Raw genomic sequence first — 15,065 nt, 5'->3', positions numbered from 1 at the left:
ATCAGGTTGGCAAATAGTTGCCCTGATAACTTGGAAGGAAGGGGAAACAAAAGGAGTCAGGCTGCAAAACAGCAGCATGAGCCTGAAACTACAGGGCCGTATGAGCCAACTTGGTTTTCATCAAATGTGGAGAGAATCAGCCTTCTCCCTTTGGAGCTCCAGGGACTCTAATGCTTTTTAGAATTTAGTACTGCTGGGTGGATCAGATGTGGTGAGGACACCACAACCCTTTTCTCTAGCTGATGTCTACCTTAAAAGTTATCTTCCAGAGCCCTAGAAAGATCTGCAATAATGTGCCAAGGTTTTCTGCGGTGTGGTTTCAGTTTACAGCCATGTGTGTGAGGATGGACACCTGACTGATGGAACAGGCATGACTGGCGAATGGAGTGCCATGGCCGCGGGTCTCTTCTCCAGTGACTCAGGAGGATCCTCAAGCCTCGGACACCCACTGCTGATGGCAGACTTTTAAGTCTTTCTGCAAAAGGGGATGTGGGAGAAGCTGCAGAGCTGCTGCTATGTGAGTCCCAGTGATTCCATCAGTGGTTCACGGAGGCATTTTCTAAATTAAAGGGGATGGATTCAGGGGTGAATCAGAATAGACACTAATCCTCTCCACTTCCATGGTAGCTTTGTTGCTGGAATTCAAACACACATAAGAGAAAAGGTATCTGTACATCAGGGGATGTACATCTGTACATCAGGGACAGTTACTCAGGTACTGGCAACAGTTATCTAGTTGCGGGGGGGAGGGGGAGTGGAGAAAGGTGAAGACAAAAAGAAACTCAAGAATGCAGTGCTACCTGCCTAGTGAGAGTTATGCACACAGGGAGCAAACAGGTTTCTGGGCCTACCAACAAATAAGGTAGACTTGACAATGAAAAGTCAATATGTTACCATCACAGGAAGGCCGGACATCAGGAAAAGGAACGCTGCCAGAAACTGAGGGAGACATAAGGAATGCTGCCTCACTCTGAAGCTCTCCCATCTCCAGTGGGGACTGCTCTGCTGAAAGCAGACAGGAGACAATTGGCAAGTGGTGCCAACTATTAATGAGCAAAACCGACCTAATAGAGGAGCCTCATGGAAACACATTATATATGTTTCTTTTTCCTGCCTTAGACTTTTCCTATCCTTTCTTACAGAACTGGAACTATGCACATATTCTGCAATTTCTACTGACCCCTCTCATCCCACCTGTACAGAGAAAAACATCCAAGTTGTGGGTATCCCAGACAACCTTCTACCCCTTCTTTTTCCCTAAGGTTCCTGAGCAAATAGGTCTTCTGTTGGAGGAACATGCCTCTCTTGTCTCTAAATGCTGTTCATCTGTTGGGAAGATATCTCCTGGATAAACAAAAGGCTATCATATTCTGTACTCCAAGTAGAAGACTTTTGAAACTCCTAGGAGATGGTGAGTATGTGCTTAATGATACTGAGAGTAAATATGTGCTAGGGGTGTGCCAGGCTATGGGCCCAAATTTTGAATGAGAGGTTTTCTAGGACATGGGCAACTAATATTCCACATGGAAAATGAACTGCTCATTTATTAGTCATTGCAGCTTCCCCAGAAGATTTCTGTAATTCATTGTAGAGCTTATTCCAGACAATAAGATGAAATTAATTTGTAGACCAGGCTGTGAAAAGTGCCAGGAAGGTCTGGCACTTGGCTAATTGAAGCCTCATTGCGTGTATCCAGGGACTCCCACTCAGAGTTTCAGACGTATGTACCTACTCGTGAACTAGAAACTGGAAACCAAGGGAAGCTGAAATGAACAAAATCATCTTGACAAACATATTCTTTATACGATTTCCACTATCATAACTTTTCATTATTTTGTAGGTTCACTTTATCTCATATATAATGGGATTATCTTTAATTTATTCACATATAGTACTGTAACAAATTTGAAAAGCCCATCAGTTCTACTTTTCTGTCTTCAACAGAAGGGCAATTTCATAAACACTCAAATTAATATGATATTTGTTATATCATAAAAATATCATATATACTTTCCACTAGAGAACTGAAGTACACTTGCTTATTATGTGGCATTAAATTAGTCACCTGTGATGATTAATAGATTACAAAGGTATATTTTGTGATGCAGAGAAAAATTCAGGGAACCACACATTTTAATGTAGCCTGCCTCAATACAGGACCTAGAAGAGAGGGAAAATGGGTGAACCATTCTGTCTGCTGTATTTAGGAAACATAGTTTCATGTATTACACTGATAAGTTATATATACACATATCATTACTAGGTTAACCACAGGATAAGGAAGGGTAATTTTAGAATTATAACTGTTATCTTCCCATGGCAGACATGAGGAGCAACTGAGAAACACGGAGAAACCTAATAAGGGAATGAAAGCAACTATTAGAAGGGACAGCTTCTTTATAATTCTCTTCAAGGCATTAAAAAGAAAAATAAGCAACCTTTTATCCAATTATCTGTTATTTCTTCAAATCTGATTTTGATTTAGTTTGAGTATTTGCTTTGAATTAACTTATTACTTATTAGCTTCCCAGGTGGCGCTAGTGGTAAACAATCTGCCTGCCAATGCAGGACATGGTAAGAGACATGGTTTCCATCTCTGGGTTGGGAAGATACCCTGGAGGAGGAAATGGCAACCCACTCCAGTATCCTTGCTAGGAGAATCCCATGGACAGAGGAGCCTGGCTGGCTACAGTCCATAGGGTTGCAAAGAGTCAGACATGACTCAGCATCTAAGCACATACACATAACTTGTTACTTATAATGCTTGTAAAGAACCTTGGAAATCATAGGTGGTTTTTATTTTCTTATTTTCTAAAATTTATGTAATAAGTGTATCCCTTATATACTTGTATATGATCAAAGGAAAGCCATTCTTTTTTTTTTTTACATTTTGGATTATAATCCAATACTACTTATTTTATTTTTTGCTCAGCTATTTACTTATTTATTTTACTTTACAATATTGTATTGGTTTTGCCATACATCAACATGCATCCGCCATGGGTGTACACAGGAAAGCCATTCTTAAAAGGTTTTCCTTAACTCATCTAAAATCTAATTGTAAAAATCATACCTAGAAGGGCATGTTTAGTACTACTGCTAATAGTAAATTCAAAGTATTAGAAAAGAAAGTGTTGGTCAGTCGTGTCTGACTTTGCGATCCCATGGACTGTAGCACACCAGGCTCCTCTGTCCATGGGATTTTCCATACAAGAATACTGGAGTGGGTTGCCATTTCCTCCTCTAGGGGATCTTCCTGACCCAGGGTTTGAAACTGGGTCCCCTGCATTGCAAGCAGATTCTTTACCATCTGAGCCACTAGGAAAGCAATAGTAAATTAGGACTACTAATTACCATGATAGTATTAGTACTACTAATACTACGACTAACTAGCATTACTATTAAATAGATGGCTTTTCATGAATAGGTCAACACAGTGAAAATAACAACGTATGGAATTAGACATGAATTTAAGTATTTTCTTTAGTACATGTCTGTGTGACCTTGGCAAGTTACTTATTCTGAACCTCACTTTTCTCATGTTTAAAATGGAGGTAATCCCACCTACATTACAGGATAGTGAGAACTGAACACGGTGACAGCCACAGAGCAGGAAACAGAGTGCCTGCACACAGAAGGTTTCAACAAATACTAGCTCCTTACTTCCTCATATCCTTTTGGTCCTAATTTTTAGAAAATGGTAAAAAAGCCTACTTTGGAATGAAAATGAAACCAGTAAATTTGTAATAGCTTTAATCTCACTGCTGAAAGTAAATTGTGATTTTTTTTTTTAGATCAATGTGTTTGATATGTGGAGATCACTAAGTGAAAGTCGCTTAGTCGTATCCGACTCTCTGTGACCCCATGGACTACACAGTCCATGGAATTCTCCAGGCCAGAATACTGGAGTAGGTAGCCTTTCCCTTCTCCAGGGGATCTTCCCAACCCAGGGATCAAACCCAGGTCTCCTGCTTTGCAGGCGGATTCTTTACCAGCTGAGCCACAAGGGAAATAAACAAAAATGAGATCAAGCTAATCAGGGGACTAAAAAAAAAAAATTAAAAAAAAAACCCTAAAAGATAATCCATCAGTTTTTTATAAGCTTCTATATATCATTTTTTATTTAAATCAAAACCTTGACCTATAAGTTTGCTACACTCTCCACTGGAATATTCAAATATGATCATAAAACTTTTGTGACTTTATTGGGTCATTATGAGTGAGTGAGTGAAGTTGCTCAGTCGTATCCGACTCTTTGTGACCCCAGAGACTGTAGCCCACCAGGCTCCTCCATCCATGGAATTTTCTAGGCAAGCGTATTGGAGTGGGTTGCCATTTCCTTCTCCAGGGGATCTTCCCAACCCAGGGATCAAACCCAGGTCTCCCACATCGCGGGCAGATGCTTTACCATCTGAGCCACCAGGGAATCAGCTACATATAATGATAAGGATACAAGTTTGTCAGTGAAGTACTTAGAATGAAAAATATGAGTAAAATGTATCCTTTTAAACTAGAAAACCATATTTGAATCTTTAGTACTGAAAGTCCTAAGTCCTTCAAGTTTAGATATAGTTAGCTTAATTATATTAATATAATAGTAATAATAAAAAATATTTATTGAATACTAAATTATTAACATACCTAGGTGCTCTTCAAATATTTGATGACTTTAATTTTTCAGTTTTTTGGCCTCATTGCACATAAATCATGTTGAATATGTGAAAATAGATTTTAATTTTAAGCAACGCTTTCAAATACTAATGCATTATCATTGTTAAATGATTGTTAAGAAATTCTCCAACATTTATCCCATTTCCCTTAAATAGGGAGAAAGGTGTGCAGCTGGATATCATCTTCAATATGCAAATAAGAGAATATTTTCCTTCCTATCACTGTAGTCTAATTAAATTTCATATTGTATTTAAATATCTATAATTGCATATGCTGACCCTTGGGCATCTAGAACTTTTTATACTCAAGGCTCATAAGGAGCAATTTATGCTGATTTTGTCACTCTTACAGCTACTCAGCTTTTATTCTCTGATCTCTCTCCCACTACATCAAGATCACTTTGAACCGAAACCTACTGGTCAGGAGGCAATACACCCAGAAAATGCTCCCTTGTTGCAGGTAACTTGATCAAGTTTACCAAGTTGTGTCCTAAATAGAAATCCCAGTGTGGCTCAGAGGCCTTTGTAGGGGGCAATGAAGGGAATTTTTAATTTCCGTTTCTACCTTTGTTTGTTTTAAACAGTGGGCTTCCTTTTAAGATTTGCAGGATTGTACTGCTTTAAAGGAAAATAAAAGTGTGAAAAATCACTGATTTAGGACAATGAAAATTTCAACCCTAAAATTACAATGGAAGTCTTAACATGAAATAGTTTACTCTTACCTTCCTGTTGATACAGACACGGAGCAGTGTGGCCAAAGTTTTGAGAATCGGAAAGGATTAGGAAAAAGGGAAGTAGAAAGATTTCCTCACTTTATAAGGCCCACAATTTGAAGCCAGAATTAACAATAGGAAGCACATCTAGCTAATCTAGATCCAAGTGGGTCAATTAGCTTAAAGATGCTGAAGAGAACGTGTCTGTTAAGTAGATGCAGAAATGTAAAACCTGAATCACTTTTTCCTATTATAACTGGGTGACTTTTCCCATTTCTTATAATCACTAGTTAGGTGATTTATAATTATCAATAACTTTATTCATATGTAATGGGATTATTAACATTGCTATTTCATAGGTTAAGGTTTAAATAGGCACATATGAGATAACAGGAAAGTTTACTGACCATTTACTGACCACGTATTAAAATTCATGACTGATGACATGTAGAAGACACACTTAGGGTTATAAAGAGATGCGGTGGAATAGAACTAGTATCTGTCTTTGTCAGATTCCACCCTGATATAATCAAACAACAGAAAAAACTAGTTCTGATTCTCTGATTCTTTTTGTAGTATCTAGGATTTTCTTTAAAACAATAAGAAATGGGACACTGCCAACTAACCTTAAGTAGAAGCTATGATGCTGACAGTCATCTAGAGGGAAATTAAGCTGTCCTTTAATTGATTAAGCCCTTACTAAGTTGGGACTTAAAAAACATTTCACTGAGAAGCTGTCCAATAGAAGTATGATGTGAACCACAAATATAATTTAAAATTACCTTTTAAAAAGTAAAAAGTAGGTGAAATTAATTTTAGTAATATATTTCATTTAAATCAATGTATCACAAATTATCATTTTTATACATATTCAGCATGAAAATTGTTGATATATTTCACATATTTTTGTACTAGGTTTTCAAAATCTGGTATGTATTTTACATTTACAGACTATCTCAATTTGGATTAGGCACATTTCAATAGCTCAACATGTAGCCAGTAGTCACCATACTGGACTATGCAGGTCCACTGCACATAATTTTGAGACATTTTGTTCAGAACCAAAATCAACTTTGATTGAACCCTGGCAAGTTGTAGTCTCATATCTGTAATCTAAGCCAAAAACTTGGATTAGGTGTCTAGGAGGATTTAGTATAGCCCTGTATACTAAAATGGTAAACAGGCAACAGGATGGCAAACCCACCCAACAGCTGAAGGCAAATTATGGAGCCTAGACAAGATAGACTTCAATATTCAAATTCACACTGAAAAGAGTTCTCGAGTCCATTTAACTTTCACAAATCAGATTAGATACATAAAAGCTTTTGTGCCTTTAGAAAGATTAATCTATATAAATAAATCCTATTTATAAACACTGCTAAATTCTGCTTGTATTTTATAAATATGTAGGCTTAGTCCACTATTCTTGATATAAAGAAAAGTTAATACAACTTGGACATTTTTCTGTTCATATTCTGACTCTGTATCTGTCTAGACTTTAAGAAAATGACTTCAATGACTCACCTGGAGTGTTTTTCTTCACCCCAGGTAAGGTTCAGATATATGCCACACCAGCTGGTTTCTAAGACAAGTCTTTTTGATGGGTAGGGATCAAGCAGATGGTTGTTTTATATCTGTATTCTCTGCCATTAGATTGGTATACAAAAGCAATATTCTTAGTTCTTTTGCCAGAAGTTGTCCACAATTTAACTTCTGCATATATTTTCAAATATAAATAGGTGTCTTTGTCTGCAGTCTTAGTGCTCAAATCCTTCTCTTAATTTCTCTACAGAGTGGACTTTCTTAAAGGTAAATATAAACGTAAGGCAATACAGGAAGGGATCCTATTGGTCAAAAATGGCCCACCTAAGATTTTTAGCAAAGAAAATATCTTCCTAATATTCTACCCAAACATCCAGCAATAAGGCCTACCCACCAGTTAGGAGATTCGCTCTAAAACCAAAAGGCTGGATTTACTGACCAAGAGAGAGGAATTGCAATGATAGGGAGTAGTGGTAAGGAGGAGTGTCAACAGTTTGTTCATATCAAATAGAGAAGGCTGCTGCGCCTAGCTTCTATTCCATGAAACAGGAGAATCTGTGCTGCACATGGCATAGAGGAAGTAATAAGGCTCTGGGTTTTTTTCTTGTTCACCACTTTTATTTCATATATTTGGTAGAAGGTAAAGGAGAATGTAGAGAAACAATTTTAATGAAGTCTAGTGACTAGGTCATGAAAGCCTACTGAAGAAATCAAGAGCACTGACATCCAACTTACACTCCCTTCCCTGACGGCTCACAACATGGTACTTTGTTAACGGTAGCAAATGTCATCTGAACCTAAAACCACAGGCAATTGAAAACACTGGACTCATTTAAGGAAAAACTAAACTATCGGATACATGTGGATAGAGAATAATTCCATACCCCACTGCTGAACTACTGCAGCTTTAACAGAATCAGAATTTGAAGAATGGTAAAGCTATGTGGAGGAAATAAAAATCACAGTATCATTTAGAATTTCATTTTAGAAATATGATAAATATTGTTTATGCTTCATTTCCATGTCTAAATGTGGAGTATACACTTCACTCATTGGAAAAGACCCTTATGTTGGGAAAGATTGAAGGCAGGAGGAGAAGGGGACGACAGCGGATGAGAGGTTGGATGGCACCACCGACTCGATGGACCTGAGTTTGAGTAAACTCCAGGAGTTGATGATGGACAGGGAGGCCTGGCGTGCTGCAGCCCATGGGGTCGCAAAGAGTTGGCCACGACTGAGCAACTGAACTGAACTGATACACTTCATGGTATACTTATCAAAGTATCTGCCCTACTATGGAAAGAGGCCTATTTGCTGAATGACCAATTTGCAAAATTATTGAGAAGTTTTTTTTTTTTTTTTTTTTAGCTTTTTGAAGAATTAACTGCACCTTTTTGTCAGTAATTGCTAGTTAGTCCAGCTTCACTAAATATTAATTTCATTCTATTTTATATTTCAGCAACCAAGAACTTTGGTACAAAAATTTAGGGCTTTTGCTAAATTTATTAGTTTACTCTATTTTTGAATATTTGTCAATTTTGGGTGAATTGGTTATTTAAGAAACTTACCCATAACTTCTATCAGTGTGGCACATTTGTAAGGGGATATTAATAAGCTGAAAGAAGTATGCTTCCTGCAAAGCAACACAGGATCCCTGCCATTTTGGGAACTATGCTGTATATTACAGTTATAGGGCTTATCCTTGGGCAATTTTGGGTTCACCCAGATCTAAGAGCCCAAGTCTCCTTTATGAAACAAATAGAAATCATTGAAAACAATTGATGATATAAATATGAAGAATTAAAATACACCTATAGGTTCATAAGAACAAAATGAACTGCTAAATTCCTATGGGTTAAATGCTGAATTAACTATAATTCAACATAATTCTATGGTGTTGGAGAAGACTCTTGAGAGTCCCTTGGACTGCAAGGAGATTCAATTAGTCAACCCTAAAGGAAATCAATCCTGAATATTCACTGGAAGGACTGATGCTGAAGCTGAAGCTCCAATACTTTGGCCATCTGATGTGAAGAACTGACTCATTAGAAAAGATGCTGATGCTGGGAAAGACTGAAGGAGGGAGGAGAAGGGGACGACAGAAGATGAGATGGTTGGATGGAGTCACTGAGACTTGATGGACCTGAGTTTGAGCAAGCTCCGGGAGTTGGTGATGGACAGGGAGGCCTGGCGTGCTGCAGTCCATGGGGTCGCAAAGAGTCAGACACGACTGAGCGACCGAACTGAACTGAAATGTTGAATAAAAAAACTGAAACAACTAAGTTTTCATTACATTAGTTACTATATTCTGGATTAAAATGTAGAATCTAGCTTTATAATGTAATAATAATTGTAATTTACTGAGCACCTATTACATGCCAGGCCCTTGGTACTGATCATCTTTAATTCTAATAACAAGCCTGCAAGATAAGAGTTCCCCCCTTTTTAGAATCCTGAAAACTGAGGTTGGACAGTTTAAACAAGTTACTCAGAATCACAAACATAGTGTGTAGAGAACTAACTTTTTTAAAAGCCCATTTTGGTAATTTTAATAAAGTGCCTTTCTTTCCTACTTTTAATTTACATCTAAAGAGTCATTTATATCAGTACTATTACTAGCATTTAAATGAAATTAAAATATATTCATCTTACGTATGGAATATATCTGCTTGAGAAATCAGAAAGGAAATAAAATATTCTATTCTTAATTTACTCTCACATTTACCTATTATAATTTATTATGTATATAAATTTATTATACAACAGGTTTGGTAAAGTACCATGAGTAGGATGTTAGGTTAAAAAGTAAAAGCATGTTTGTTATATTTTATACAACAGAAAATGGGTAAAATCTCTCTGCATTTTTGTTAAAATTAAGATTTTGAATCTGAAGTAGATACGCATTTCTAAATGACTTTTTTACTTTATGTAGATCTCATAAGTGGCAGAATGTAGAAGTTTACTGTAAATTTCCGTAAGTTCTGGCACTTTCCAAGTTGTGACGTGGTATTACATTTCACTGTGACTTACAGTATAATCCTGCTATAATACAAATGTGCTGTCACGTTCTCTCCTGAAATGCCTGAAGCATCTGTTTACATGATGGAATAAAATATATGATGGAGGTGAGAACCGAATCTACATTGTTCCATCTTCATAGTAAAAGGAACAGAATGGGGCCCAAATAGTGTGGGGGTACAAGTGTGTTTTCAATAATTATGTTGAAGGCCATGGCACTCCACTCCAGTACTCTTGCCTGGAAAATCCCATGGATGGAGGAGCCTGGTAGGCTGCAGTCCATGGGGTCACTAAGAGTCGGACACGACTGAGCGACTTCATTTTCACTTTTCCCTTTCATGCATTGGAGAAGGAAATGGCAACCCACTCGTGTTCTTGCCTGGAAAATCGCAGGGACAGGGGAGGCTGGTGGGCTGCCATTTATGGGGTCGCATGGAGTCGGACACAACTGAAGCAACTTAACAGCAGCAGCAGCACAAGTATCTTTTCGATAATTATATATAACAGACTGTTTGAAATGCCTCCATTATGCCATTTATTTTTGTATCTCATCATCTGGGATACAAAAAGTTTAGAGTTTTATGTAGATTTTTAGTTATCAAAGTACTTTTCAATTGCCACTGGGAACTAGATTTCAATCATGTGAGTTGATTCAACTGTGACATCATTTATCTAAAGGACATCCACTTAAAAGAATTCACTTCTATGGACTTTGATGCGGTTTCTCCCCTCTAGGTTGTTCTTCTGACAACCCCCAAGTTTCTTTACCTCCAATGCCAAATTCTCCACTTTCGTCTTTTTTGTCTCCTCCTTCAGAGAACCCTGCTTCAAAAATTGAACACTCATATTATTGCTGTTGTGAAGACTTTCTCCCAAGCCCCTCAGCTGATATAGTTTCATTTTATGTAAAACTAAAAAGTCCTTTCCCAGCTCCTCCTCTTCCTTCCCTTCCTCTGTCAACTTTCTAGAATAACAGTGTAGCTCTATTCCTTCATTTCTTGACATATTGTAACCAGCTTTCTATCTTTAATACCATATGGCTCTTGAAGACAATGACTTCCTGGCTGTCATGTCCTTGATCTTTTTTCAGTTCTACCCACAGGATATTCTCTCCTTAAAGCCTCTTCTTTGATGGCATTTGTGTGTCTCTGGTTTTACTAGCACTACTAAAACTGGTATTTTCTAAACTACTCTTTTCCTGGATCATTAGTTTTTTCCACCTCCCGACCTATTGCTATCCATACTTTTCATGATGAATGGTTCTCAACACTGACTATGCATCAGAAATACCTGGGCACTTTAAAAATACTGTAGAGTTATTTGAGCTCTATCATACACTTCTGAGTCAGAGTTGAGCCCTGGAAAATGTATTTTGTTAAAAACCCCTCTGCTGCTTTTAGCTGCATATGGCTATGGTGGCAGGTGTTTCTCTAGGCTGCCTTCCTTCATTACTCACTTGTTTGGCGATTCCATGGTGTTTTGGCTTTACACATTATCACTCTGCTAAGGTACTTGTTCAATAGTTCTGGATTATTTGTAAGAAAAAAAATCATTTCATGGCCAAGTGTGGGAAAGATTAAACAACAGAGAGATTATTTTGCTGAAGGACTTCTCAAAGTTGTATGTACACTTCATACCTTTATACTTATGGCCCTGTTTACTCCATTAGAAAGTGTTGTTTGCATCCAACTTGATCGCCTGCCTCCTATGCTGCTGCTAAGTTGCTTCAGTCGTGTCCAACTCTGTGCGACCCCATAGACGGCAGCCCACCAGGCTCCCCCGCCCCTGGGATTCTCCAGGCAAGAACACTGGAGTGGGTTGCCACTGCCTTCTCCAATGCAGGAAAGTGAAAAGTGAAAGTGAAGTTGCTCAGTCGTGTGCGACCCTTAGCGACCCCATGGACTGCAGCCCACCAGGCTCCTCCGTCCGTGGGATTTTCCAGGCAAGAGCACTGGAGTGGGGTGCCATTGCCTTCTCTGTGCCTCCTATAATCCACTATAAATATCATGGCCAGATTATCAGTTTAAGGCACAGCTCTACTCTCGACATTTCCCTCCTCAAAGATTGTCAGTTACCTGTGGCTCAGAGCCAAGTTTAAATTCTCTAGCTTGGTATTTGAGGTTTTGGAAAATCTGACTTGAACATTTTTAACTTGCTTTACACCTTTCATTAGATGGTGAAAAATGTATAGACTCTGAAGTCAGACACCTGGATGTGAATTACATTTTACCTTGGGCAAGTTTGCTTATAAATGAAAGATCCCCTTTCCCTTTCCATCAAGTGGAAGCAGTATTATTTTGAGGATTACAAGTTAATCCTTCTCATACCCTATGCAGAAATGCTTGCTAACTCCTATAAAACAGTGGTTCTCAAATTTTAGGAGGCACCATTATCAGTGGGGGTATTTGTTAGAAAAGGAGATGGCTGGGCTATACCTTGATCTAGACTTGGTAGGTCTATGTGTGGACTTGGCAGTTTCTAGAACTACACTGTCTAATATGTAGACACAGGCTACAAATTAAGCATCTGTAGTATGGTCAGTCTGAACTGAGATGTGCTGTAAGTGTAAGATACCCAATTTTAACACTTAATATGAAAGAAATAATGCCAAAATATCTCTAACAATTTTTTTATTGGACATATATTGAAATAATATTTTGTCTCTATTAGCCTAGCTAAAATGTTTTTCATATTAATTTTACTTGTTTTTTATTGTGCCATTGAACAAGCACTGCTCTAGAATGCACACAAGTTAGCACAAGTTTCCCCAATGATTCTTTGGTAGTTATTCTCAGATCACTTTGAGAAACGATATATGAAATGTTAAGCTTTCTGAAAGAAGAACCGATACCTTTTTATATCCCCATAGTATTCTGAACATTGTGGACAGTTAACTATATACAAATTGAATTTAGACTCACTTTACATTTTAAGCCATCAAAATCCTAAAAAATTATTTTTGAATTATGTTTCTTAAGTGGAACAACAACAACAATAACAAAAAAAACCAAACACCTGAAATTATGGCTTTGTTCCCAAATTAAAAAAAAAAAATCTTCTCAAAGAACTGGGATTTTGGTTATTTGACTTTGTAGAGAAATAGGCCATCTATCCCTCTAGACTCCAAAACTGTTCAATATGATCATACTCAAGTTCTTCAATTAAAACTAATATTTAACTTTATACTGGGATATGTGCTCATTTTTATACCATAGCAAAGTTAGCCAGATGAGTGGGGGGAAACATTTCTGGGGAAAAGGAAGTCTTTTATTTAGGGACAAATGAGGTGAGAATGGCTGACCACTCTGGAAGTAAGAGCGAGAACTAAGAAAGACACAATTAGAAATATGGAAGCTAATGCTGGGATGAAGAACAACTTTGACATTAAGAGAAATGGTCACAAAATTAGAAATATGTTTTAAAGATTGTTTAGTAATAATGAATGAAGATTTCCCCACTTACCTCATTGCCACGTTGCTGCCATCGATAACTATTGGTCTCAGATTTTCCCCATCATCTGTTATAATCTCTTGCATTGGAGATTCAGAACGCTGAGATTCCAGGGAAGACGTTTCCCGCATTATAATGTTAAGTGTACTAACTGTTTGTTCAGCCTCACTTTTATTTCCAAGTTTGACAAGCTCTCCCAGAATATCGTTGATTAAAGCATCAGTACCAAGTTTGTTTAGCACAAGTTGAACCTGTTCTTCAGAATAACCTAACTTCAGTGCAAACTCCAGTTTTGTTTGGTATTCTCGCACCACATCAGGGGGTTTTTTCATTTCCTTGGATGGCTGGGACTCTTCAGGTTTAAAGTCTTGCAATATTTCACTGCATTTGAGTATGTGAGGCTCTAAACATGGAGACCTACATAGCTGTCTGTGAGTCTTGGTTAATAAGCATGGCTCTACTGAAATGCTACTCAATTGTTCTGACTCATTATCAGAATTTGTGCTTTCTTCAGAGTCACCAGAGCTTGCATTCTCTTCAGACACCTCTTTTTCTTCCTTGCCAGAATTAACTTTATCCATTGTTGGTTTTTCTACCATTGACCAAGGTACAGATGTACTTAAATGTGGGTCAGCGCTCTCCACATAAAGGTGGCCTGGGTCATGCCCCAGATGATCCTTCAAGCCCATGAAGCTGTTATGTGTACTTGACTCCACTTTGCTGTTTTTTCTGTATTCTTGAATGCAAAGCACCCCGTATTCCTAGAGAAAAATGTAGAATATTTAGAATTTCATATTTACTGGTTCATTTCTGGTTCAAAAAAGTTGGGAGTTATCAAACTACTGAATATCAACTTTGTTTCATCTACGTCCTCTCATTACTCGTAACAAACTTCCAAGATAGTATCCTGTCTTTTTCAGACAATGAAGTTAGGAATTAGAAAGGCTAAGTATTCCCTACAAGGCAGCAAAGTAAATAAGTGGAGGAACTGATTTTTTTTTACCCAGTTTTGTCTGGTTTCCAAACCCTTGCTTTCTCCACAGTATCATGCTGCTTCTCAATCTAGATAGAAGAGATTTTCCCGGAGTTAGAAAGGCCTGTTTCTACAGTGACACACAGAATATTATAATAAAAAAAAGCATATTTTAGATGTGCTATGACAGGTTATATGCATTTTCTCTAAAAGAATTCACAAAAATTTGCAAAAATTCTTTTAAAGAGAAAGCCATGTGAAAAGGAAAACATTAACTTACTATAATTTAAAAGCTGTTAATTTGGATTAATCTAAAGACTTTCAAAAATAATTTAGGTATGGTAATAAAAGACCACAGATTCTACAAGAGCCAACAAGGAATGAAATAATTACAAAGTGAATTATATTCCACTTAAGAAGTGAATATTTTTGCCCTAATAATCTTTATTTTGTGAATCCTGAACATAGTAACAGAATACAACTCTCAACACTGTGCTACCCTTATTAAGTGCCAAAGAGTGGTCTCTTTCATTCCAGAGGGAAAAGCTCTTATTCTAGCACAATTATAGAAAGTATAGGAATATATTTCATTAGCGGCAGATAATTAAGTACATTGAATAAGTGAATAAATGTTATTCTAATTTCTTGAATTTTATGGCAGAAAATACTTGTGTATCACATTAGATAATTACTTAACTG

The 15,065-nt window shown here is 37.3% G+C and overlaps 1 protein-coding gene and 1 long non-coding RNA gene across 10 annotated transcripts in view; one reads left to right on the top strand and one right to left on the bottom strand.

The window, feature by feature from the left end:
- The window catches only part of ZC3H12C (zinc finger CCCH-type containing 12C), a 75,844-nt gene that overhangs the window by 23,747 nt on the left and 37,032 nt on the right, over positions 1-15,065 (bottom strand). For 8 of the 9 annotated variants that reach the window (XM_086339099.1, XM_086339095.1, XM_086339102.1 and 5 more), the window contains one exon: positions 13,406-14,154. In XM_086339099.1, the coding sequence (XP_086195225.1) occupies positions 13,406-14,082 (677 nt within the window). In that variant the 5' untranslated portion in view covers positions 14,083-14,154. Of the gene's footprint in view, positions 1-13,405; positions 14,155-14,396; positions 14,456-15,065 lie in introns of all 9 variants that reach the window. The other variant, XM_086339100.1, reaches the window with a different exon arrangement.
- On the top strand, positions 251-9,576 carry LOC147357402 (uncharacterized). Its single transcript, XR_015141815.1, has 2 exons — positions 251-517; positions 1,263-9,576. It is a non-coding gene; the product is annotated as an uncharacterized LOC147357402 (long non-coding RNA).

This window comes from Bos grunniens, chromosome 15, assembly GCF_055505025.1.
Source record: "Bos grunniens cultivar Pamir isolate PY7600 chromosome 15, Bosgru_T2T1.0, whole genome shotgun sequence".
In the NCBI taxonomy this organism is placed as follows: Eukaryota; Metazoa; Chordata; class Mammalia; order Artiodactyla; family Bovidae; genus Bos; species Bos grunniens.
Note: the sequence above shows the minus strand (reverse complement) of the source record. Positions and strands in the feature narration are given on the sequence as shown.